A 27059-nucleotide genomic window follows, 5' to 3' on the forward strand; every position below is an offset into this window, starting at 1 on the left:
AGGGAAAGGATGAAATGAGATGTTACTGAGCCCCCCCAAGTAATCAGTGATTAACAGGATTTTGTGATTGTGATCATGATCGTGTCGTTACAAAGCATAACATCAACTGTCTTCCTGTGTCTATACAAAAAGGACATAGCTAAACCATGCAGGTGACATAAAGCAAAGAGAAAAGCAATATAGGATTATTAGTGCTTGATGGAACTGGGTGTGCCTCAGGGGCACTGTTGTGGGGCAGTCAGTCAGTAAACCTAAGCTCCCTGTTGGAGGAGCAAGAACAACCCAATGTTATCCAACAGATATATGATCTTTTTGATGAGTCATTGGAGTCTGTTTGCTAATATTTTGTTGAGCATCTTTGCATCTGTATTCATCAGGGATATTGGCCTGTAATTCTCTCTTTTTTTCTTTTGTGGTGTCTGTCTACTTTTGGTATTAGGGTGATATTTGTCTCATAGAAACTGTAGGTGTTTCTGTGTTTTCAATTTCTTGGAAAAGTTAGAACAGGATTCGGAGTAGGTCCTCTTTGAAAGTTTGGGAGAATTCACTAAGGAACCATCTGGGCCAGGGTTTTTTAGGAGACTTTTGTTTTTCAGGAGACTTTTGATGACTATTTCAATTTTCTTGATATTGATAGTTCTATTCAGGTATTCCAAGTTTTCTTGGGTCAGCTTTGGGAATTACAGTAGTCCAGGGATTTATCCATTTCTTTGAGATTGTCTTATTTCATGGTATAAAGATTCTCAAAGTAATCTCTGATTATCCTTTGAATTTCTGTGGTTTCTGTTGTGATGTCCCCCTTTTCGTTTCTGATTGTTTATTAGGAGTCTCTCTCTCTCTCTCTCTCTCTCTCTCTTTCTCTCACACGCACACACTCTCTCTCTTTCCTTGTGAGTCTTGCTAAAGGTTTATCGAATTTGTTTATTTTCTCAAAGAACCAGCTCTTGGTTTCATTGATCTTTCAGATTGTTTTTTGGGTTTTCATGTCATTAATTTCTCCTCTAAGTTTTATTATTTCTTTTTTGCTGCCTGGTTTGGGCTCCTTTTGTTGATTATTTCCAAGATCTTAAACTGTGAAGTTAAGTTACTTATGTGGACTTACTCTTCCTTCCTGATGAATGTTTGTAGAACTATAAACTTTCCTCTGCTATAAACTTTAACACTGTTTTTGCCATGTCCCATTGGTTCTGGTAACTTGTGTCTTCATTCTCGTTAGTTTCCAGGTATCTTTTGATTTCCTCTTTGATTTCCTCTCTAAGTCACTCATTTTTCAGTAGTGAGTTGTTTAATTTCTAGGTGTTCAATTTGAATTTCTGTTTCTGTGTGTGATTCACTTCCATTTTCAGTGCATCATGGTCTGAAAAGATTGTTGATAGAATTTCTATCCCCATAATTTTATAGAGTTATGTTTTGTGGCCCAGTGTTTTGGAGAATGTTACATGTGCACTTGAGAAGAATGTGTATTCAGCTTTTTGGGGATGAAATTTCCCCCCCCCCAAATATATATGTATATATACACACATATACATGTATGTATATAATACATATCTACTAAGCTCATGTCTTCCATTTCTTCCCTTGGATAAAGTCTGTCCTTGCTGAGCTTGAGTCTGGTTGATCTATCGAGAGGTGATAAAGTGGTGTTGAAATCTCCAACTATTATTATATTGCTATCAGTGTATTTCTTCAAGTCTATGAGCAGTTGTTTTAAGTATTTTGCTTGTTCCTCATTAGATGCATATACATATATGAGTGTGAGATCCTTTGATCATTAAGAAATGATTCTTTGATCGTTTGGTCATTAAGAAATGACCTTCACTGTCTCTTGTAACCGTCTTCAGTCTGAAGTCTATGTGATCTGATACTAGTATTGCCACATTTTTGAGGGAGTTGTTTGTTTGTAGAATTGTTTTCCATTCTTTCATTTTCAGTGTGTATTTGCTAACTGTTCAGATGTGTTTTTTGCAGGCAGCATAACCTTGGGTTCAGTTTTTGGATCCATCCTGTCATCCTGGGTCTCTTAATTGGCGCAGTTAGCCCATTGACATTGAGAGAGATTATTGTTATGGGGCTTTGTCCCATCTTTCTGCCGAAGTTTGGTGTATTTGGGGGGCTTGTCCTGTCTTAAAGTAGCCTGTTGAGTTGCTCTTGTAACTATGGTTTTGAGGCAATGAAGTTCTGAATTGTCGTTTGTCTGTGAAGCTGTGTGTTGTTCCTTCTGATATGAATGAAAGTCTAGCTGTATAGGATAACATTGGGTTTGTCCTTTTAGTCTTGCCACAGGGAACTTAGTTTACCTTAAAGCAATGTCCTCTCTGTGTGGACACAGGAAGAAAGTTAATATTATGCTTTGTAACTTGGGAGTTGATTGACTCCAATAATATTTACTCCTGGGCATCTGCTTTCTCGACTCAGTTGCCCTTAGTTCCTAGCACCCCAAAAGCAGGGTCCTAATGAGGGACAGAACGGACCCAGGGCAAGCTGTGAGCTACCCTGGCATTGAAATGGGCCAGGCCAAAGTGCCACAATACTCAACTATAAATTGAGAGCATGGTCATAGACAAATGCTGTCATGATCCAAAAATAATGACGAGATTAGGACCCTGATGGAGTTAGGAAGACTAACCTGACCTGAGGACTGTGGTCTAGAAAATATAGTGAGATGTCCTCAGGAAGAATCAAACTTTAAGTTTGATATATGTCTTACTGTGCTCATACAGAATGACATTGCTAGAAATATTAGAAGTAAATTTACTATAACTATTTAAGTGGATTACTAGCTGAAGAAAGAGTAAAGTGACACACCCTGGATGGGATCCCACCCTTAAGCGCATTTCCTAGTAATCTGGAGTAATCTCCTTAGATGAGATTTGGTCCTTGAGTTAATCTCCTAGAGGATTGGTTTTACCCCTCTTTGTTGATTTGTTAATGTTCAACCCACCTTTGTATCACCACCCTATGTGATTGCTATATAAACTAAGACTGTAAGAGCAAAGGGGGGGGAGAATCAGAGTCAGACAGAGTCAGAAGTGAGAGCGAGAGAGAATCAGGTCAGAATTAGAAGTCAGGGTCAGAGTCAGAAGTGAGAGTGAGTGTGGCTCCAGAGAGAGAAGCAGAAGGGCTCCGGAGAGAGAGATATTGGAAGAGACCAGAGGAGAAACAACAGACACAGAAAGAGAGGTCGGAAGAGACCGGAGGAGAGATTACAGAGACATTCAGAGATAGACAGACAGAAGAGAACACAGCAGCATACACAGAAGCGGAGCACAAAGGAGGAGCCATCCTGATCTGGTCCATACACAGCAGCTCGAGAGCACGAAACGAGAATGGCGAGAGAGAGCGCCGCCCTGAGAGCCCGCAAACACTCTTAACATCACCCATCTTTGTGTGCTCGCGTTTGTATTTTTTACATAGCTGGGTAAAGTATTCTTGATGAGGCGTTTTTTTCATTGAGTATTTTTTCATTATATCCCACAACTGTCTTTAGGCCCTGAGGGTTTCATCAGATAAGTCGCCTGTAAATCTTAAGGATGCTCCTTTATAAGCAGTTTCTTTCTTTGATCTTGCTGCTTTCAGAATTTTATCTCTGTCTATGGTTTTCATCATTCTGATAAGGATGTGTCTTGGAGTAGTTTTATTTGGATTTTCTTTAGCTGGTACCTTTTGGGCCTCCTGAATCTGCTTGCATGTGCTCTTCAGCTCTGGGAATGTCTCAGCAATTATGTCTATGACAGTTTCTTCTTCATCAGGGTTTTCTTCCTGTCCCTCTGAGACTCCAATGATTCTTATGTTACTCCTCTTGGCTTCATCCCAATTTTCTCTTGACATCTGTTAGTTTATTTTATTATTAATAATTATTATTTTTTTGGAAGTTCAAGTGTTTTATTATGCTGGTTTTTAAGGTTTATTTTATTTTGAGGCTCTTTTTCGTTTTTAGCTGCTGTCTGGAGATTCACTGCACCTCATACTGGAGCTCACTGATTCTGTCCTCAGCAGCTGTTACTCTGTTGCTGAGACCTCCCACTGAGTTTTTCATTTCACCTGCCAAGTTTTTTAGGTCTGTCATTTCTGCTTGTATTTTTGTCTGTATTTTCCTCACTTCTGCTCTCATATCCTTTAGCATCAGCAGTGCATTCCATTGCTTCTTTGAGCTCCTTATACACCCTTAAAAGCTCCATTACTTTTCTGAGAGGCTATATAGTTTGTTATTGTTTGACTTATCGGGCTAGCAACTTCAATCATTAAGCCTGGTGAGTTTCCACATTGTTTACCATTGTGACCTTTGCATTTTGGAGTTTTGTCCCATGTTGTATGTTTTTGCCCCTGCAATGGGGCTATCTTTGTGTGTTACTGTGGCTTATTGATAGGTAAAGCTATGTGAGGCTTGGGTTAACTTGGGCCTAATATGTGGGGTGTAGACACAGCAACCTCTTCACATGGACATGCACGGTTTTGTGGTTAGAGATTTTTAAGGTATGCCGTGAGGGGTAGATGCAGGGGGGCAATGCTAGGGGTCCATGCACCTGATGGAGAAGTTAGTTTAGTCCTCTGGGGGTGATGGTGGCTGGCAGGGGAGGGCAGATCCCAGGTGAGATGCTAGGAGGAGGCTCTTTCCTCCGAGTGGGGGGCTGTGGTTGAGGCGGGGTATGGGTGCAGCAGAGAGGATCTACAGACGTGGTGGAGAACCTCCTTCTCTCTCTTTATAGTGTATGTGTCCATGCCTCTTCTTGCTCCTCTCCCAGACTCCCGTTCTGTTTGTTTTTTATTGTTGGACCAAACCTGGTGGAGCTCAGGGTTTACTCCTTGTTCTGAGCTCCAGAAGGGGCTGAAGGGATCATATATGGCACTGGGGTTCGAATGCAAACTGGCCTCATGCAAGGCGCAAGCCCTACCTGCTCTACTCTGCAGTCTCTCATTTGGGGTCACTTCCAGCACTACTCAGGGCTGACTCCTGGCTGGAACTCATTGAACCATTTGTGGTGCCCATATCTAACAAGGCTTGGAACAGGGTAGGCCTGTATATGTGTTGCCTGGGTGGAACCAATATCGGCCACATGCAAGGTCTGTGCCCAATCTCTCTGGACCCTCTTACCCATTCTTATTTCCACTCTTGCATCTGGTAGACATGTCAGATTCTCTCCTTTTTTTTTTTTGTTTCCTTTCCACTCCGTTTGAGGCTCTGTTTTCCTTTCCAGGTTTTCTTTTTTTCTCTTTTTTTTCCCTTTCAGAAAAGTGGATGTTGGATCTTGGCTAAAGGCTTTCCCTGCATCCTGGATCTGATCATGATTTTTTTATCTTTCTTTTTTTTAAGGTAGTGTATATAGGTTAATTGATTTGCATATGTTAAACCATCTGTGCATTCTTGGGATGAATCCCACTTTATCAGGATGTATGATTTTTGTTTTGGATATCTTGTTGGATTTGGTTAGCTAAGATATTGTTAAGGATTTTTGCATTGATATTCAGTGTGGAGATTGATCTGAAATTTTCTTTTCTGGAAGGGTCTTTCTTTACTTTGGGCAATATTGTTACCTTCATAGAAGGTGTTAGGAAGGATTGATGTGTCTTCGATATTTTGGAAGAGTTTAAGGAATATAGGCAGTAAATCTTTTTTTAAGATTTGATAGAAGTCACTAGTGAACCCACTTGACCAGGATTTTTGTTCTTGGGAAGCTTCTGAATTGTCACTATTTCTGGCAGTCACAGGCCCACCCATGGTGACCCGAGGGTTCCCTTGGCCCCTTGGTGTGTTCAGGTCAAATCACCATCCCCTCGGTTGGCTGACAGTGACAAGTGAGCCAGGGAATAGGGCCACCAGGCTGGTTGGTAATTAGTGACCATTTATTCAAGTCTCACACCATTATATAGAAATCATGAAGGGTTGGGGGTAGCAATTACACATGGTGTGGTTGAACATTATCATAACATGAAATGTAAAGCCTTTCAAAGCCTTTCTTTCAGGGGAAGTTCTAGGGAATTTACTTAAGGATAAAAATCTCATCTAAGGGCTCAGCACTCTTAGATTACTAGGAAATTCTTGGTGGGGATTCATTCTAAGGGTGTATTGCCTTCCTCGTTTCCTTAGCCAGTATCTATTTAAACAATCATATATAAATTTACTTCTCTTTTTTTTTGTTTTTGGTTTTTTGGGTCACACCTGGCCGATGCACAGGGGTTACTCCTGGCTCTACACTCAGCACTTACTCCTGGCAGTGCTCGGGGGACCATATCGGATGCTGGGGATCGAACCCAGGTCGACCACATGCAAGGCAAAAGCCCTACCCGCTGTGCTATCGCTCCAGCCCCTAAATTTACTTCTTACTAATATTTTTGGTCACTTTGTATGAACACAGTAAAGAGATACATTGAGTTTAAAGGGTGGCTCTTCCTGGGGTCATCTCTCTATATATCCCAGACTGTAGTCCTCAGGCCAGGTTAGTCCTTCCTAACCCAGCAGGGTCCTTATCCCGTTACTTCTTTTTGGGTCATGACAGAGTTTGATCCATGACTGTGCTCTTAACTTACACTTCTTATGGCACTTAGCCTGTACCTCTTTGATGCCAGGGTAGCTATGGCTTGCCCTGTGTCTAAGTCCCTTAACATGACCCCTTTTAAGGTGTTAAGAACTAAGGGCAACAGAGGCTTAAGTCAAGTCAATATGGATGGCCAGGAGTAAATATTATTCTGAGTCAGTTAACTCCCAAGTTAACAAAAAGCATAGCATTAACTGTCTTCCTTGATCTATCATTGCTGTAAATGGAAAGGACAAAAAGGAAAGAGAAAAATAATATTTCACTTACATATATAAAATTCAGTTCCCTCAGAAGATTTGACTTTATAAGTCACAGGGTCTGATTTGGGGGTAGTTTTGATTAACAGGGAAAGACAAGCACAAAGGAGCAGTTAAAGACAGAGACAGAGGGTTGGGAGTACCTGATGGAATTGGGTGTGTGGTGGACCACTGTGATGGTGTGATTCAATGAACCTAAGCTCCCTAAGGGAAGAGAAAGGACACACCAATGTTACTTCTTAAAATGATTAAAATTGTAATTTAACACTTAATTACTGTTTCAATTTTCTTGTAACTGGCCTATTTAAGCTTTCTACTTTCTCTTTGTTCAGCTTTGGGAGATTACAGGTCTCTTAAGAATCTATCCATTTCTTCTAGGTTCTACAGTTTAAGAGCATAAAGTTGTTCATAGTTACCTCTCATTATTTTGAATTTCTGAAGGATCCATTGTTTTTTTTTTTTCTTTTTGGGTCACACCTGTCGATGTACAGGGGCTACTCCTGGCTTTACACTCAGGAATTACTCCTGGCGGTGCTCAGGGGACCATATGGAATGCTGGGAATCGAACCCGGGTTGGCCGAGTGCAAGGCAAACGTCCTACCCACTGTGCTATTGCTCCAGCTCCAAGAATCCATTGTAATTTCTCCCCTTTCACCTCTGATCCCATTTATTTGAACGTTTTCTTTTTTTCTCTTGTGAGTTTTAGCTAAAAGTTTATCTCTCTTGTTTGTTTGTTTGTTTGTTTATTTATTTATTCAAAGAACCAGCTCCTGATTTTATTGATTCTTTGGATTGTTTTCATGGTTTTTATGCTGTTGATTTCTGCTTTTTTTTTCATTTCCCTCATTGTGATACTTTTTGGATGTTTCTTGTTTTTTCTCCAGATTTTTGAGATGTGTGCTTAGTTGTGATTTGGGCTTTTTCTCCTTTCTTAATGTAGGCTTGCATTGCTATTAACTTCCCCCTTAGTATGGCTTTTACTGTATAGCTTGTGCCCGTGTTCTCATTTTCAAGGAAATCAAAAGTTTCAAGGAATTTTTTTAAAATTTTATTTTATTTTATTGAATCACCATGAGATAGTTACAAGCTTTCATGTTTGGGTTACAATCACACAATGATCAAACACCCATCCCTTCACCAGTGCACATTCCCCACCACCAGTATCCCCAGTATACCCCCACCCCCTTTCTCACCCTTTCCCTGCCTCCATGGCAGACAATATTCTCCATACTCTCTCTCTACTTTTGGGCATTATGGCTTGCAACACAGATACTGAGAGGTCATCATGTTTGGTCCGTTACCTACTTTCGGCACACATCTCCCATACCGACTGATTCCTCCAGCCATCATTTTCTTAGTGATCCCTTCTCTATTCCATCTGCCTTCTCTCCCCCACTCATGAAGCTGTCTTCCAGCTATGGGGCAATCCTCCTGGCTCTTGTATCTACTGTCCTTAGGTGCCAGCCTCATATGATGTTATTCTATACTCCACAAATGAATGCAGTCCTTCTATGTCTGTTTCGGACTCATTTCACTTAGCATCTATTCTCCATGTCTATCCATTTATAAACAAATTTCATGACTTCATCTCTCCTAACAACTGCATATACCAAAGTTTCTTTAAACAGTCATCTGGGCATTTGGGTTGTTTCCATATTTTGGCTATTGTGAACAGTGCTGCAATGAACATATAGGTACAGATGTCATTTCTACTGTGCTTTTTTGCATCCTCGGTATATATTCCCAGAAGTGGTATTGCGGGGTCATATAGAAGCTCAATTTCTAGTTTTTGAAGGACTGTCCATATTGTTTTCCAGAAAGGCTGGACCATTTGGCATTCCCACGAACAGTGAAAGAGCGTCCCTTTTTCCCCACACCTACGTCAGCACTGGTTGCTTTTGTTCTTTTGAATGTGTGCCAGTCTCTTTGGTGTGAGATGATATCTCATTGTTGTTTTGATTTGCATCTCCCTGATTACTGTGACGTGGAGCATTTTTTCATGTGCCTTTTGTCCATTTGTATTTCTTTTTTTAAAAATTTTTAAATTTTTAAATTTTTAATTTTTAATTAGTGAATCACCGTGAGGGTACAGTTACAGATTTATACATTTTTTTTTTTTTTGCTTTTTGGGTCACACCCGGCGATGCACAGGGGTCACTCCTGGCTCTGCACTCAGGAATTACCCCTGGCGGTGCTCAGGGGACCATATGGGATGCTGGGATTCGAACCCGGGTCGGCCGCGTGCAAGGCAAACACCCTACCCGCTGTGCTATCACTCCAGCCCCCAGATTTATACATTTTTGTGCTCATGTTTCCCCCATACAAAGTTCGAGAACCCATCCCTTCACCAGTGCCCATTCTCCACCACCAGTAAACCCAGCATCCCTCCCACCCTCCCCAGTCCCGTCTCCCCCCACCCCACCCTGCCACTGTGGCAGGGAATTCCCTTTTGTTCTCTCTCTAATTGGGTGTTGTGGTTTGCAATAAAGGTGTTGAGTGGCCATTGTGTTCAGTCTCTAGTCTACATTCAGCATGCATCACCCTTCCCTTGCTTCTTTGAGGAAACTTCTCCCCATTTTTTGATGGGGTTGGAGGTTTTTTTCTTATATAATTCTACTAGGGTCTCAAGGAATTATTTTATTCCTTGATTTCTTCTTTGATCCAAATATTGTTTAGCAGTGTTCTGTTCAGGTTCTAAGTATTAGCAAGTTTTCCCAATCTTCTTTGTGTGATTAATTTTTACTTTTGTGGCATTGTGGTATTAGAAGGTAATTTGTCGAATTTCCATATATGTAATTTTATGTATGTTTGAGTTGTGCCCTAATATGTGATATATTCTGAGAATGTTAGAATACATGTTAGAGAATAATATGTATAGTTATTTGGGGGATATAAAGTCCTGTGTATGTCCAAGAAATCCAGTTCTTTAAACTCCTCTTTTAGGATTCTTGTCTCAACTGATATTCTGAAGCTGATCTGTTAAATGGGAAAAGTGGAGTATTGAAGTTTCTTACAACTATTGTGTTTCAGTCAATGTGTTTCCTTAGGTTTGTAAGCAGAAGCTTTACAAACTTTGCTGAGCCTTCTTTTGGTGTTTAAATGTTGATGACAGTATTTCTTGATCTATTTTTCCCTTGACTAATAATTAGTCTCCATCATTGTCTTTAATTACTTTCATTATATTGAATGAAATTTAGTCTGATATAAATATGGTTCTCCCAACTTTTTTTTTGTTTTTGACTTCCATTGACTTGTATGATTGTTTTTCATCCTTTCACTCTTAAGAGTATATTTATCCTGGGAGTTTGGATGTGTTTACTGTAGGCAGCAAAAGAATGACTTTTTTTCCCTAATCAATTCAACTCTTTCTTTTTATAGAGGAGTTTAGTCCACTGACAGTCAGAGAGTTTATTAATATAAAGGGCTGTGTTGCCTCTGTGTGTGTGTGTGTGTGTGTTACAGTTGTTCTTGCACGTTATAATAGGCCTTTCAGTAATTCTTTTTTTTTTTTTTATCTTTTTGGGTCACACCCGGCGATGCTCAGGGGTTACTCCTGGCTTTGCACTCAGGAATTACTCCTGGTGGTGTTCGGGAGACCATATGGGATGCTGGGAATCGAACCCGGGTCGGCCACGTGCAACGCAAACGCCCTACCCACTGTCCTACCGCTCCAGCCCTCAGTAATTCTTGTAGGACTTTTTTAGTTGTTGCAAATGCTACCAGATTTTGTCTGAAGGTTTCTATCCCTGACTCAAGTCTAAATGATAGCTTTGCAGTGTGTTACTCTAATCAGGTAGGCAGGGAGTTTGTCTTGCATGTGGCTGATCTGGGTTTGATCCCCTGCACTTGCAGAGAGGAATAAGCCTTGAGTACCAGTTTATTATTTATTTTGGTGTGGCCAAAAAAAAAAAAGACCAAAAATTGGAAAAATAAAGTAATTTTATAGTTTCTTTTGAATCATTGCTTTAGTGCTTATTCATTTTTTTAGTTAAACCACTATGTAATACACAGTTGCTCATGATTAGGTTTTGACCATACAGTGTTCCAATACCTGTCCCTTCACCTTACATTTTCCACCACCAGTGTTCCCAGTTTTTCTCTTTTCAGTCCCTCCCCCAACCCTATCCCTAGTCTTCTGCCTCCTCCTCTTCCTCTTCTTCTTCTTCTTCCTCCTCCTCCTCCTCCTCTTCCTCCTCCTCCTCCTCCTCTCTGTCTCTCTCTGTCTCTCTCTCTCTCCTTTTGGGCATTATGGTTTGCAGAGTACAGGCACTGAAAGGTTATCATGTATATCTGTTTACCTACTTTCAGCATTCAATACATACCCATAGTGATCATTTCCAACTATCATTGTCATAGTGGTCCCCTCTCTAACCTCACTGCCCTCTCCCTGCCATTTGTGGCAAGCTTCCGACCATGGGCCACTCCTCCTGGCCCTCATTTCTACTGTCCTTGGGTAATAATCTCAAACTATGCTTTTTATATTCTACAAATGAGTGCTCTCATTTTATGTCTCTTTCTCTCCTTACTTATTTCACTCAGTATGATACTCTCCTTGCCCATTCACTTTTTCACCTAATTTTTTAAATAAAAACAATTTGATTTTTCAATAGGTGCTGGGAAAAAGGGGTATTTTGGTGGCATATATGATGCAGTACGAGCTGGAGATGTGAAAAAACTTTCAGAAGTAGCAGAACGTGGAGCAAATATTAATGAAGTTGATGCTCTACATAAATTCACCCCTTTACATTGGGCAGCACATTCTGGAAGCTTAGAGGTAAGAATCCAAATAAATTATTAAGCTAAGGTAAGTTTACAGCTAGTAGCACTTTTATAAATGTAATAAATAGTACTGAGTTCTTTATAAAGTAAAATTTCACCCCAAATAATTTTTATAGATATTTAAGTTAAAATTAATATTGTGAATAATTTTGTATTAATAAAATATAAAATTTGCATCAAATGATAAATCCCCCCAAAAAGTAAAAGTGAAGGGAATTAAGCAAAATTTAAGAGATGGGGCTAGAGAGATAGTACAGCAGATAGGGCATTTTTCTTGCACACAGCGGACCTGAGTTTGATCCCTAGCATCCCATAGGTCCCCCAAGCACTTCCAGAAGTAATTCCTGAGTGCAGAGCCAGAAGTGACCCCTGAGCACCAAGCAAACAAACAAACAAAAGGCAAAATTTAAGGGGAAAATCTGAATATACATAGTAAAAGTATATTTTATAAGTAAAAGAAATGAAAATTTCTATCACTTGTATCACTTGTCATCCCCTTAATCTTCGATTTACTCAAGCGGGCAACAGTAATGTCTCCATTTGTCCCTGTCACGTGCTAGTGTAGCCCAATGGCGTCTGCTTGCTCCAGGAACACGAAGAGCCTCAAACCGTTCATTCAGGGTCTTGATGAAGAAGTCTGACCATCTCATAGGTGAGCCATGCAGTCTTTTGACGTCCCATGGAATCCAGTCGGTAACAGCTCTAGTCTAGCGGTGGCCTCTAAATCACATTACGTGTCTGGCCCATCTGATTTTTGAGACCTTGGCAAATGAGACAGCGTCCCTGATTCTTGATCTTTTTTTCTTTTTAATTTTTTATTTTATTTTATTTAATATATATATTTATTTATTTATTTATTAATTCTTTTATTGAATCACCATGTGGAAAGTTACAAAGCTTTCAGGTTTAAGTCTCAGTTATACAATGCTCAAACACCTATCCCTTCACCAGTGCACATATTCCACCACCAAGAATCACGGTATACCTCCCCCCTTTCCCCCACCTCTCCAGCCCCCCACCCCGCATGTGTAACTGGTACATTTCACTTTACTTTGATTACATTCAATATTTCAACAAAAAATTCACTATTATTGATTTGGAGTTTCTCCCCCCTAAAGTTGATCTGCTGAAAAGAAAGCATTTGGTAATTTGTTTTCCATTGCTGAGAATGAAGAGATATGAGGTCAGGAGGCCGCACTAGCAGCAGCACAGTTTTGGATTTCTGTATTTTAGTATTTTAGTAACAAAGTCCAGAGAAATGTCTGCCAGAAATTGCAACATTGTAAGCTTGTACCTCTCAGCTACTTTATATTCCACATATGAGTGCGATCTTTCTATATCTGTCTGTTTCTTTCTGACTCTTGATCTTTGATGGAGGTCAGAACTCCGGATTCCTTCTTTCACTTCAGTGAAATGTGATATTCCAAGCACTGCTCTTTCGATTCCTCTTTGGGATACCTGAATACTGTTCTCGTCCTGTTTTCCTAGGGCCCAGGTCTCTGAGGCATATGTTAATGCAGGAAGAAAGGTGGAGTCACAAAGATGTGCCCAGAGCCAGAGGTTCTTCGTTCTCTTAACCACTTCTTCGATGCTCTTGAAGGTGTTCTACGCTGCTCTCTTCCTCCTGCGCAGTTCAGGTGCCAGGTCGTTTGTCATGTTGAGTTCTCGACCTAGGTACAAATAACTGCTGCATTTGGAGATGCTCGTTCCATTGACGGCAAATGGAACATCAGGAACTAGTCCGTTTCTCATGAACATTGTCTTTGTGAGATTCAGCTGCAGTCAGACCTTTCCACACTCACGGTCGAAGTTGGCCAGCATTCGTGCTGCTTGGCTGATATCTGGTGTTATTAGAATGATGTCATCAGCGAAGCGGAGGTGCTGTTGTTGCCGACTGTCTATCTTCACTCCCATTCCTTCCCATTCCAGTCGTTGCATGACATTCTCGAGGGTGGCACTGAAGACTTTCGGTGAAATGGTGTCACTCTGCTGAACCCCTCTCTTTATGTTGAGTTTGAATGCCCTGTTTAGCTCGGGCTTCGATGACTGCTTCAGTCTCAACAGAATCAAAGGCCTTCTTTAAATCAATGAATGTTAGACAGCCGCATCTTAACTCTCACGAAACTTTAGTGATCTTGGTCACCATGTGGATATGGTCGATCATGCTGAATCCTCTTCGGAACCTGGCTTGTTTGCATGGTTGTCCTTCGTCTAGTGTTCTATCAGTCCTATTTAGGATAACTCGAGTGAACAACTTGTAGATGACGGACAACAGGCAGATTGGGCGATAGTTGCCAATGTTGTGGATGTCTCTCTTCTTGTACATCAGAACAGTTCTGCTGGTTTTTCATTGGGATGAAACCTTGCATTTGGACAGATAGCATGTGAAGAGCTGAGCCAGTTATTGATGAGTACTGGCAGCAGATTCTTCAGATGTTTGGGTCTGACCTTGTCTGGACTGGGTGCTGTACGCATCTTTGCTGACGAAATGGCATGTCAGATTTTGGAAGGGAGGACGTTGGGAATGACATATCCATCCTGTAGAATTTATTATGTGGGCATGTGGACATGGCTGTCGAAGAGATTCGAGTAGAAGTTGTGAATAATAATCCTCTCCATTGCCCTTCTGAAAGATGTGATAGATCCATGAGGACGTCGGAGGGCAGTCATCTTGGTCTTGTAGCTGGTGAAGGACAGGTGAGCGTTGTGAATACTTTTCCCAGCTTCTGCTGCATCGGCCAACACTGCTCCTCTTCTCTCTTTGAGATCATCCTTTACTGCTTCTCTGCACAGCTTTGTGAGCTTTGACGTTAGCTTGTGATTGCCTGAGACTCATGCCAAACCACATTGTTGAATGAGCTCAAGAGTTTCCGAAGACAGGCGTCTGTTTCTGGCTTTCCCCGAGCAGTCATGCAGGTGCTGAAGCAGTCAATTGTATTCTTTGTCGATGTTGTCAAGGACGGCATCTTCCCACATTGCCACAATAGTGCCAAAGAGCTCCCAGTTGGTGGTCATTCTGGGAGTTCTCTTCTTAAACTTAAACTTTGCAGTCCTTTCTCCCCGCTCTGTGAAGTAGAATTTTGCATGAAGGAGACTGTGGTCTGATCCCATTTAGGATTTTGGGACAACAGCAACATCGATCAGGCAAAACCATCAGTTGAATATGATGTGGTCAGTTTCATTGTGGAACTGTCCACTGGGAGACTCCCTTGTCCAAAGTTTAGATTCGTCCTGGGGCTGGAGCAATAGCACAGCGGGTAGGGCGTTTGCCTTGCACGCGGCCGACCCGGGTTCGATTCCCAGCATCCCATATGGTCCCCCGAGCACCGCCAGGAGTAATTCCTGAGTGCATGAGCCAGGAGTAACCCCTGTGCATTGCTGGGTGTGACCCAAAAAGCAAAAAAAAAAAAACACAACAAAACAAAGTTTAGATTCGTCCTTCTGGAACTCTGAGTTACCATAGATGGTCTTGGTCGACATGATGGACTCAGTCTCTCACCCTGTTTGTTCCATTCTAGGCCATGGGTCCTGATGTGGAGTTCTTTGGGTGACCTTTTTGGTCCTATCTTGGCATTAAAATCACCGACAATGATCTTGTCGAAGGTGTGTTCTTCTTTATAGAACTTTTCCAGCTCCATGTAGAACTTCTCAATCTCTTCTTCATTGTAGTTGGATGTTGGTGCGTAGACTACGAAGATAGAAACTGCCAGCAGTGAGCCACATCTCACATAATCATCTGATTTGGATAGTTAGGCATTCGAATGAATCAATGCTCATGGCTAAGTTTATGTTAAGAAGGACACTGACACCACCAACACCTCTATTGTCACATGTTCCGAGGAACAGTTCTTCTCCAGTGTTGAAAATGGCGTGATGTGATTGATGCCTTCTCGTCTCGGTCAGACCAATGATGTCGTACTTGATCTTCTGCGCTTGCACCATCAGGTTCTCAATGGATGCTTCCGATGCCAGCATACATGTGTTGAAAGTACATTTTAATGACTAAAAGTAGTCATTTTAGTCCTTCTTTGTTTTGGTAGTCTAGTTGTTCCCTAAGATTTTATCAGCCTCTCTTTGCTCATCCTTCTTAATGCTTTTGTATTGGGGGCTTTTTTAGTATCAGGGGAATGAGGCCCATTGTTGTTACTGTTTTTGGCATATCAAATATGGCCTGGCTAGCTTGCCAGTTCTGCCGTGCGGGCAGGATACTCTCAATAGCTTGCCGGGCTCTCCGAGAGGGATGGAGACTTTTTGGGTGGCCTCCAATTGCCCTTACAGATGTTCCTATGGTTCACACCATATTTGAACCCCATCAAATATGGTTCAGTAATGATGGAAAATGGGTAGGAAGTGTTTATAATGTGTCCAGAAAGTGGCCTGGATCGTGGTGGTGTTGGCCGATGAGGTATTTATCTGGCTGGCTCCCGTATGGTGGGTCGCCGCCCCGTAGGATGGGTCATCTGGGTGTGATCGCTGGGGCACCAGAAATTGGATCTAAAAAAAAAGCCACTTGATTAGATAAAGAATATTCAATATCAATGAAACATAAATTCATTATTGTCAATGTATAAAAATCCCTTAGAAATCTAGGAGTAAGCAAACCTTTCCTAATCTAATAGAGGGCAATCATAGGCAACATGAGTGAATGCCATATTAAATGCCCAGTGCTGAGAAGTTTGTCTTGCCTTTTAAAGATGCTCTTTAAAACGCAAGACTGGTTTAAAGCATATGAATTTCCTAAACTGTTCTCTGTTCCTGAAGCTCCGTATTGTTCCTTCAAATCTGAGTGATAATCTAGCTGGATGATGTCTTCTTAGTGATGTATTCAACTCACTGAGTTGTTGTACTATATTCTTCCGTTTTCTTATGATTTGTAGAGTTTCATTTGATAGATGTACTGTGACTCTTATGACTTTTCATTTGTATGTAAGTTACTTTTTTGATCTTGCTGCTTTCAATATTTTGTATCTTTTGTTTTTGTCATTTTGAGTACAACATATCTTGTAGTTTTCTTTATTTGAATCTTTTCATGCTGGTATTTGGGATGTTTATATTTGGTTGCCTGTATTCTTCAACTCTGGGCAATTCTTATCTGTGATTTCTTTTAAAAATAAGTAATTTTTTTTTTGGCTTTTTGTGTCACACCTCACGATGTACAAGGGTAACTTCTGGCTCTGCACTGAGGAATTACTCCTGGTGGTGCTCAGGGGACCATATGGGATACTTGGAATCAAACTCAGGTTGGCGGCCTGCAAGGCAAATGCCCTAACCGCTGTGCTATAGCTCCAGCCCCTAAAAATAATTTAATACTTTATATAAACATCATGATTTGCAAAGTTGTTCGTAATACAGTTGTTATGGGCTTTTGATATTTTAACACCAATCTCAACTGACAAGCCTGCCTCTTAGCAGACCCATAATCATTTCTTTTGTATTGCTTGTTACAACTAAATGGCTAAAGAAATTATCAAAAATACTGCAATAAAAGAAAATTTGTGAAAATTGTTATATCTAACCATGGGGTTGTTAGGTAATTGTCTGAGTATTTACTAAGCAGTTTATTGCTATTTGAGCCTTCTGTGTTAATTGTTTTTGTTTGTTAATTTAGTTGACTTCTATGTTACCTTCCCATTTAATTTGGTGTGCTCCTGCTGGAATTTTAACATTGTGTAATTTGTAGTTGCATAGTTCAGAAATTTCAGGAACTGTAGAACTGCGCTTGTGAGTTGACAAGGTTGCAGCTATGGGAGGTGGGTGGCTTCCGGGGCTTTTGGAAGTACAGGGGCTGAGTGGAGGCTTTCTGCTCCCCCACTTTGAGAATATCCCAGAGCTCTCAACCTGAACATCAGATTACTTGGAATTTTTGTAGTTTGGTGTCTTTGCAGAGATTATCAGTGAAGCAGTGGAATTTGGGCTATTGCCATGGCACCACAGTTGCATGTGGTTGTGGCTGCCAGAGCTTAGGCAGTTTGGGGACTCAGCTGGCCCCACACATGAGGGTACCCCAGAGTTTTCAGCTGGGAGACTCTGCGTGTCCATTAATTTTAGTGGTCTGACTTGCATCTCTTTGGAGATTTGGTCATGAGTCTGAAGAACAGTGGATGAGTTGACATCTTATCTGTAATTTCTTTAGCAATTGTTTCTTCAACAAATTTGCCTTTCTTTTCTTCAGGGACTTCAATGATTCTTTTATTTTTCCTCTTGAACTCATCCCATGGTTCTTTGGTATGCTGTTTATTTCTTTTCAGACTTTTTCACATTCTTTTGTTTTCAAGAGATTTTCTTCATCTCATCTTAGATCATTTCTTGTGCTCTGATGATTACCTATGCCACCATTTCCATGGGTTCATTAAACATCTCACTGTGGTTTCACTAAAGTCATTCTCTGAGGGTTTACTGAGCTTGTTGGTTCTGGTTGAGCGGTGTTTTTGCTCATTGAACTGGGTGGGCTTTAAATTTCATCTTCATTGGGTTTGCTTTGGTCCTGCTGTGTTGAAGGTGAATCTTTGTACTTTGTTTTGCTGGGAATCTCTGAGAAATTAGGCTGGGTATTTGTCTTTTTCTTTGTAGCCCTTCTTCATCTAGTGATAGGAAATGTAACAGTGAGCAGTTGAAATTTGTTATGGAGTTGCTCTTGGACCATGACTAGTATTGAAAAGGTCTCAGAGTTGTCAGCTAGGAGACTAATCGTAACCAAAGGGTGGGAAGGAAGCAGAGATGTGGAGCTGGGCCTGTTCAAATGTTGGAGGTTGGGCATGTAGGCTGCCAGGGCCTAGCTGAAAGAGAAGTGAATCTGACTCCAGTTCCAAAAAGGGACAGAATTTTATGCTAAACACTTAAATATTTTTCTTTGTCAGTTGAGTTATTTGGGTGTCCTGATTGCTAATATTAAAGAAATTACCTCAGAAAGTAGTGGCATAAAACTATTTATATATAACAAAGAATCAGGATTCAGATTCCAGGAACAGTTTGTATCTGATCAATGATGTCTGAGGTTTCAGCTAGAAGATTTAATAGCTGGAACTAGAATCTTCTAGTTCTTTTTATTTTGGGGTTATATAGCAGATACTGGTTGTAGTCTAGAAACTAATTCTTCCTCATGTGGCCTGTTTTTGTCTTATTTTGGGGTCACATTTGTAGATACTCAGGGGGCAGTTCCTGACTTGGTGCTTAGGGGATGCAGAACTGGTCCTTAGTAAGAATCTTGAAAGTAGATAATGAACCAAACATGATGACCTCTCAGTGCCTGTGTTGCAAGCTATAATGCCCAAAAGTAGAGAGAGTATGGGGAATATTGTCTGCCATAGAGGCAGGGGGAGGGTGGGAAAGGGGAGGTATACCCGGGATATTGGTGGTGGGGAATGTGCACTGGTGGAGGGATGGGTGTTTGATCATTGTGAGATTGTAACCCAAACGTGAAAGTTTCTTAACTATCTGACGGTGAGTCAATGAAATTAAAAAATTAAAAAAAAGAAAGTATATGACCTAACTTGAACAATAAAAAAAAATCTTGCCACTATTGAGGAACGAGGGATAGGTCAGGAAGGGACAATGCTAGAGGGTAATGGTCATTCTGCATGAGGACTGGGTGCTGAAAGGTGGTACAGTGATATACATGATACCCTGCCAGTAACAGGATTGTAAACCACACTGCCTAGTTACTGCATAGTGGTGGGCTTGGGGGACATTGGTGGAGGGAAGTGGACACTGGTCAAGGAATTGGTGTTGGAATATTATACACCCGAAACCCAGTCATGCATAACTTTTTAACTTGGTAGTTTACAGTGATTGGGCTAGAGCGATAGCGCAGCAGGTAGGGCATTTGCCTTGCACACAGCCAATCCAGTTTGATTCCTCCACCCCTCTTGGAGAGCCTGCCAAGCTACCGAAAGTATCTCGCCCTCATGGCAGAGCCTGGCAAGCTCCCTGTGGCATATTTGATATGCCAAAGACAGTCACAACAAGTCTCACAGTGGAGATGTTATTGTGCCCGCTCAAGCAAATCGATAAGCAACAGGATGACAGTAACAGTTTAGTGATTACATTTAAAAAATTTTATAATATCTTACGCTGTGGTTCTCCCCTCCTCCCCACATACATGTACTGTATTGCTGATTCCTTTGAATGTAAGGTATCTGATTCCTTACTTGTTTGGACTTTGCCACTTCTTGGAAACAAATTTGGGTCAGAGAACCTCTGTCTGTCTACCCTTTTTTTGGCATCCCACATGAGTACTGGTAATGCACGTTTTTGTTTTGCTTTCTTAGAGACATCACTTCACAGGTCTTTCTGCTCTGGCTGCTCTGAATGTGTCTTTTCTCTGTTGCAACCTCCCACATCTCTGAAGTAAACTTTGCAAATCTATGCATTTCGAGGCTTCTATTTCAGATGGCTCCTAGTTTCATCAAAGGGAAAATTTTCTTTGTTTTTCTGAACTATCTTTGTAGATGATTTGGAGTAGAGGAAGATATAGTGATTTTACTCTGCCATGTTTAAATAGCATAGGATTTGTTTGTTATTGGGCTTTTTAGGGGAAGGGGAACACCTGGCTCTGCACTCAGGAATCTCTCTTGGGTGTTCTCAGGGGGCTGTATAGAATGCTGGGGATTGAACCCTGGTTGACTGCATGCAAGGCAAATGCTTTACCTGCTGTACCATCTGTTTCTTCATCTTCTTTCGTTAACCTATCCTGACTTTTATATTAATAGAGATTTTTTTATTCTGTTGCCAGTTGTGTTTATATATTTATATTTATATAAATTTCTTTATATAAGTTTTTTATATTCTCCAGGTAATATTTTAAACCTTTTTAAGTTTACCACATCTTTATAATAATTTATTGATTTGTTTTCTCTCCAGTTCTGGCTTTTGTCAGGTACTTGATTAATAGCTTATGAATGTCTGGCATTGAAAATTTAGTTAATCTGAGACTATATTATTATTATTATTATTATTATTTCCCCTTCGTTGTTTTCTATGCTAATAACCATTGAATCATTATTGAGTTGAATCAATTTGTCACAAAAGCAAGCACATTACTCCATATTTTCTAGAAGAAGGTATACTTCATGATGTATATATATATATGAATGAGGAGTGATTTGTCTCTTAAATTTGTTCTCCATCCTCATAGATAATACTTAAATATAATTGATTTTCTTCAATTTTGTCTGATCATCTCTAGCTCAGGGTCTTTTCATCCCCCTTTGCATCACACCCAGTGGTTTGCAGGGCTTTCTCCTGCCTCTTTACTCAGGAATCACTTCTGGTGAGTCTTGGAGGATCATGTGGGATCTCAGGGATTGAATCTGAGGTTGGCTGCATGCAAGGCAAGTGCCCTTCTTGCTCCTCTGGTTCATAATCTATGTGTAGAGTTAGTCAATCTGAGAAATGGGAAGCTGATTACTTAAAATTCTTTTTAAGCTCCTGTGGTGACTATACTCTTTAAAACTCATGCTATTTAATATGGCAGATTCATCTATCTATCCTTATCTATCACTTAAAAAGAAATTTTGTCACTGTGAAATTACAGTTATCCACGAGTAGATTTTAGCCTACTTTTCTCCACCTGTGCCTCCCACCGACTCTGTTTGTCCTCCATCCACCAGCCTGCTTCTGTGAAAAATATTTTTTTTTAAAAAAAAGGTTTTAGGGCTGGAGTGATAGCACAGTGGGTAGGGCATTTGCCTTGCACTCGGCTGACCTGGGTTCAAATCCCAGCATCCTATATGGTCCCCTGAGCACCGCCAGGAGTAATTCCTGAGTGCATGAGCCAGGAGTGACCTCTGTGCATCACCGGGTGTGACCCAAAAAGCAAAAAAAAAAAAAAGAGTTTTTGCACAATGGTTTACAGTACTGTTGCAGCAGTATCCACAGTATCCAAAATATGGAAACAACCCAAGTGTCCAAGAATAGATGACTGGATAAAGAAACTATGGTACATATAATACTTGGCTATAAGAAAATATGGTCATGCAGTTTGCTGAGTTAAATTAGTCAGCGGAAGAGAGCCCAACACAGACTGATCTCTTTCATATGTGGTATATAAAAAAATCATAATGCAGGAATAACGAATACCCAAAGACAATGGAAACAACACTATATCTAATATTCCCATCTTGTTTTATGGACAGTACTAGTCACTATTATAATTTCCTGTGGACATTTTGCATGCTGTTTCTCTGCTTTGTTTCTTCCTACTGGTTACCTGGTTGAAATAATATGTCTAACACTTGTAACCATAATACATGAGTATTTTATAATTCAATGGTAAGAGAACAAAAAACTTAAAAAATTGGTCAGTGGGCACTTTATCAAACAAAACATAAGCATGGGAGCTGAGCACATAAAAAAATGTTCAACACCATTAGCATCAGGGAAAAGGAAATTAAAACACAATAGGATTTAACTACATACCTCTTAGAATGGCAGGGCAAATACAGAAAACAAAAACACAAAAAAAGACTAGTACCAGGTATTGACAGAGACATTGAACAGCTGGAACTATGACTTTGGTAATGGTGGGATAAAGTGGTACAGCCATTTTGTAAAATACTTCTGTGGTTTCTTAGAAAATTTAACATATACTTATTCATGTTTCAGAAACTTTTGACATATTTACCCAGGAAAAATTTTAAAAATATATGCACGAATGCAGTGATATTTTTATTTAAACATCTGAACTTTGTTGATATATATTAGTCTCTCAAAAAGTATTTACTGTCTAAAGAGATGAATGATCAATTATTTGTAAGACAGAGCTCTTATTTTTTTATATTCCATCAGTTCTCAATTTCTATGACTGGCAAATGATGTCTAAATAGCCACTTTACAAATGATACAACTGACCTATAGTGAAGTGTTTCTCAATGATAAAATTTAAAAAATTTTAAAAGAGAGGGGCTGGAGGGGCTGGACTGATAGCACAGTGGGTAGGGGTTTGCTTTGCATGCTCGAGACCCAGGTTCGATTCCCAGTATCCCATATGATCTTCTGAACACTGCCAGTAGTAATTCCTGAGTGCAGAGCCAGGAGTAACCCCTGTGCATCACCAGGTGTGACCCAAAAAGAAAAAAAAAAAGAGAGGGGGTGGAGTGATAGCATATGGATAGGGTGTTTGCCTTGCATCCGGCCAACATGGGTTCAAATCCCAGCATCCCATATGGTCCCCTGAGCACCTCCAGGAGTAATTCCTGAGTGCAGAGCCAGGAGTAACCCCTGTGCATCGCCCAGTGTGTCTCAAAAAGTAAAAAAATAGAAAAAAAATTTTTTTAAAGAGAAACTACTTGAAGATATAGTGAATAGGTTTAAAGAAAAGGTAATGCCATATGTGGTACAGCTCTCTGTAAGTTCTTTATTTTAATTAGACTTAAACTTTTTTAATTTACTTAATGTAGCCCTTTGCTCCAAGACTTAGATTAATTAAAATAAAAAAGCTTAATTGAGGTAAGGTATTTACCTCATTGCCTTGCATGCTCACTATCCATCCTAGTTTGAACCCCAGTACCTGCATATGTTCCTCCAAGCACTACCAGTAGTAATCTTTAAACACAGAGCCAGAAATAAACCTGAGTACCATTGGGTGTGATCCAAAAACAAAAGCAAAACAAACCAGTCATAAATGAATGTAGAATTTACTCACCCATTTTCAATAGGCTGCTTATTATTATCATCACCTTTTACAGTTAAGTGAGTATCACTGTCATCCCGTTGCTCATCAGTTTGCTTGAGCGGGCACCAGTAACGTCTCCATTGGGAGACCTGTAGTTACTGTTTTTGGCATATCGAATACACCACGGGTAGCTTGCCAGGCTCTGCCATGTGGGCAAGATACTCTCAGTAGCTTGCCGGGCTCTTCGAGAGGGGCAGAGGAATCAAACCCGGGTTGACTGCGTGCAAGGCTAACACCCTACCTGTTGTGCTATCGCTCCAGCCCCACCTTTTACAATATCATCAAAATCACAGTGTTTGCTCTGATACTGAAGCTTGTAGACCCATTTAAAAATCTGTGGTAGAGGGCTGGAGCGATAGCACAGCAGGTAGGGCGTTTGCCTTGCACTCGGCCGACCCGGCTTCGAATCCCAGCATCCCATATGGTCCCCTGAGCATCGCCAGGGGTAATTCCTGAGTGAAGAGCCAGGAGTAACCCCTGTGCATCGCCGAGTGTGACCCAAAAACCAAAAAAAAAAAAAATCTGTGGTAGAGATTGCAAATTGGCAGCTTAAGGGAGTTTCATTCATCGTATTTTATTTGACTTCACAATTCTGTCTAAACATAAGAATTTGGATCAACACTTACTTTCAGCAACATATGGATGGAATTGAGAAGGTTCTCCATTTTCTGGGTAAGGGATTCGATATCTTTTCATCACGGTTCCTACTTCCTATTATTTGCCCAACAGTAAGGCCTAATGTCACTGTGTGTGTGCTATTATTTTTCTTATACCCCCTCATTTATGATCTTTCTTAGACTCAGTAACTATTTTATGTGGTTCTAAACTAAATTAAAAGCACAGATATTTATAAAAATCTGCCTTATTTATTATTAATAGTTATTTTCTTAATATAGTGTCTTCACTGGCTTCTTTGGCATGGAGCTGATATCACAAAAGTAACTACAAGAGGTTGGACAGCAGCTCACATAGCTGCAATCAGGGGTCAAGATGCTTGTATGCAGGTAATTTCAACTATGCTTACTTGTTTCAGTTTAATTACTTTAGCATGGCTTTGTTGGGTTACTGTTTTTAATTCTAATATTTTGACCCCATAGATTTAGTTCTATATTCTAAGCTAGTTGTTAGTAATTCAATGCCTCAGATATCTTGGTGGTATCATACTTAGACTAATGGTATAAAACTTGAGACTCTTTTATCTGAAGCAATCGGTTTTCTGAGTTGTTATCAGGGCTGTCTCAGTCAGGCTCAGGATATCTCCTTTATAACTTTCTTGTCAAATATTCCTTGTTTCCTATTAATGTATTGCTAGATCTGGTTTATTAAATTAAACTTAGTGTATTGAACTACATTAGAATTTGGAGCAACACAAATCCTGTAAGTAAACAGTCCCTAAGAAATCTAAGATACTCTTTGAAGTGTCAGGAGCTCCACAGTGAGTTAAAAATGTAATACAAACTACAATATATAATTAAATCCTGTTAGAAAGTTTAAGTGAGAAGAGTTAGAGTTTAGAATCATAAATGGAGGAAAAACTTCAGCTGAGCCTAAGGTATGGGTTGATTTGTATTTTTTGTTTATTTATCTTGATTTTGGGCCCCAGCAAGCTGTTCCGGGGGTTACTCCTGCCTCTGCTCTCAGTGAACGCTTTGGCATTGCCTGAGGGACCGACCATATGTGGTGCTGATTATGCGGTTGAATTTGGGTCAGTGGCATGCAAGGCAAATGCCCTACCCACTATACTGTCACTTCTGCCCTGAGAATGGCTGATTTCAAAATGGTAATGAGGAAGCATATAAGTAGAGGTCATGGTGGGATTAAATACAAATAATGATTATCATTTATTAAAAATTCTATTTGTGTCAGCCACAGTTTCCTATGTAAAACTTCTTTTAATTTTGTGAATTCCCTTCCTTTTAAAAATTGATTAGAAAACAGAGTCAGAGAGATGAGTGCCTCCTCTAGAGTAACAAAGGCAGGATTTGAACCTATATTTGCCCTGTAAATTTTGTGTGGAATATCTGAATTGGAAAATGTGGTGCATATATCATTCCAGCACTTTATCTGACTATTGATAGTTGTGTGGACTGTTACTAAGTGTGGATAAGCCATATTTATAAAACAGAAGTAGGTCAATAATGATTTTGTTTTATTTGTATAGAAGAGTTTTTTCCTTTTCTGTGTACATACATATGTTCTGGTGTTTATGTGTATACATGTATAAGTCCATATGCATATTTGTAAATATTAATGGAAGATAAAATAGTGAAAGCAATATTTCAGGAAACTGCTCTAGTAACATGTATCTGAGATTACCTAGAACAAAGAGAGTTTGAGAAGGCAAGGTGAATTTAGAGGTCTTTGATATAATCACTCATCACTGAGGATGAAATTAGATGGTGGTGTTAAGAAAACAAGTAAATGATTCAAGTCATCTTGCAAAATAGGGAATAATAAAGTAGAGAGAACTTAAAGTTAGAATGACTCTACAGATAGGGAAATCAGAAACTGGAATTTCAGAAGAAAAGTTGCTGAATTCATTTGACACATTCAATATGTTTAAGGTGTCTATAGGTGATTCAGGTGCAAAGGGTGCAGGCAGGTGGAAAGGGTACTGGAGGCATAGGGAAGATTGTCAAGTACTGAGGATTGAATACTAAGAATTGTTATTAGTAAGGAGAGCTGGAAGCAGAGAAATGGATAATGGAATAACATGGGTAAGGAAGTCAGAGAGCTAGGAGAGTCAAGATCCCTTAGGTCTGTATAAGGAAATGGTTGAAGTTAGGTAGAATTTCTGTTACAGTATATAACTAGAGGAATAATAAATGAAATGCCATTGAAATTGTTTTTTGCTTTGATTTTTTTGGGGCCACACTTGGCAGGGCTTAGGGGTTGCTCCTTGTTTTGCACTCAGGAATCACTCTTTATGAACTTGGGGGACTATATGGGATGCTGGGGATCAAATTTGGGTCAGCTGCATGCAAGGCGAATGCCCCACCTGCTGTACTATCTCTCCAGCCCTGAGGGTTTTTATTTGCTTTAATTCTATGCTTCTGGGGTCACACATGGTTGTTGTGCCCGGGGCTTATCCTGACTGTGCTCTGGGATCACTCCTGGTGGGGCTTGGGAGTCCATATGTGGTGATGGGGATTGAATTTGGGTCAGCAGCGTCCAAAACGATTGTCTTGTTGTTCTTTATCTTTGCCCCTAAGCTTTAGAGATTTATGTATGGGGAGGTTAATTGTAGTTTCACATACAGGTAGGGGTAGTGTGCAGTTTAATTTGAAGCTGAGACATTGAGGTACTAATTTGAGATATTGAGGTACTAATTTGAGAAGTTGACAAGAAAAAAGGAGAGAGAGAATGAGGGAATGACAGAGAGAAACAGACAGACAGAGAAACACACACAGAAGTTGGCAGTGAAAAGGAAAATACTATAGTATCTTTAGGGAGGAAATCAGGATCAAGTGAATCTTTAACGATCTTCTCTAATGCTGTCTTTCTCTATGCATTAGTCAAGTATTTCCTTGGTTTTCCTATTCTTCAAAGTGATTTCATCTCAGAGCTTTTGTGTGGTACTTTTTGTATTGTATTGATATAGTTACTGCCTACCGAAGACTACTTTATATAGTAATTTCCAAGTTGGTTTGTCTTCTTACTCTTCATAGTGGCTTTTAAGATACAGTAACTGCACTCAGTGTATTGATTATTGACTATTTTGTTAGTGGAAGTCAGACAGAATTTCCTGTGAATATTAGAAAAGATCTCAAGCATTCTTTCTTAGGGCTAGTTAAGAGTTTCTTAACATGTAAGAACATA

At 40.1% G+C, this 27059-nt stretch overlaps 1 protein-coding gene across 3 annotated transcripts in view; it reads left to right on the top strand.

Moving 5' to 3' along the window:
- The window catches only part of ANKRD42 (ankyrin repeat domain 42), a 92456-nt gene that overhangs the window by 7365 nt on the left and 58032 nt on the right, over positions 1–27059 (top strand). For all 3 annotated transcript variants that reach the window (XM_055120283.1, XM_055120284.1, XM_055120285.1), the window contains exons 2-3: positions 11401–11564; positions 24137–24244. In XM_055120283.1, coding sequence (XP_054976258.1) covers positions 11401–11564; positions 24137–24244 — 272 coding nt within the window. The remainder of the gene's footprint in view (positions 1–11400; positions 11565–24136; positions 24245–27059) is intronic.

This window comes from Sorex araneus, chromosome X (assembly GCF_027595985.1).
Source record: "Sorex araneus isolate mSorAra2 chromosome X, mSorAra2.pri, whole genome shotgun sequence".
NCBI classification, from domain to species: Eukaryota; Metazoa; Chordata; class Mammalia; order Eulipotyphla; family Soricidae; genus Sorex; species Sorex araneus.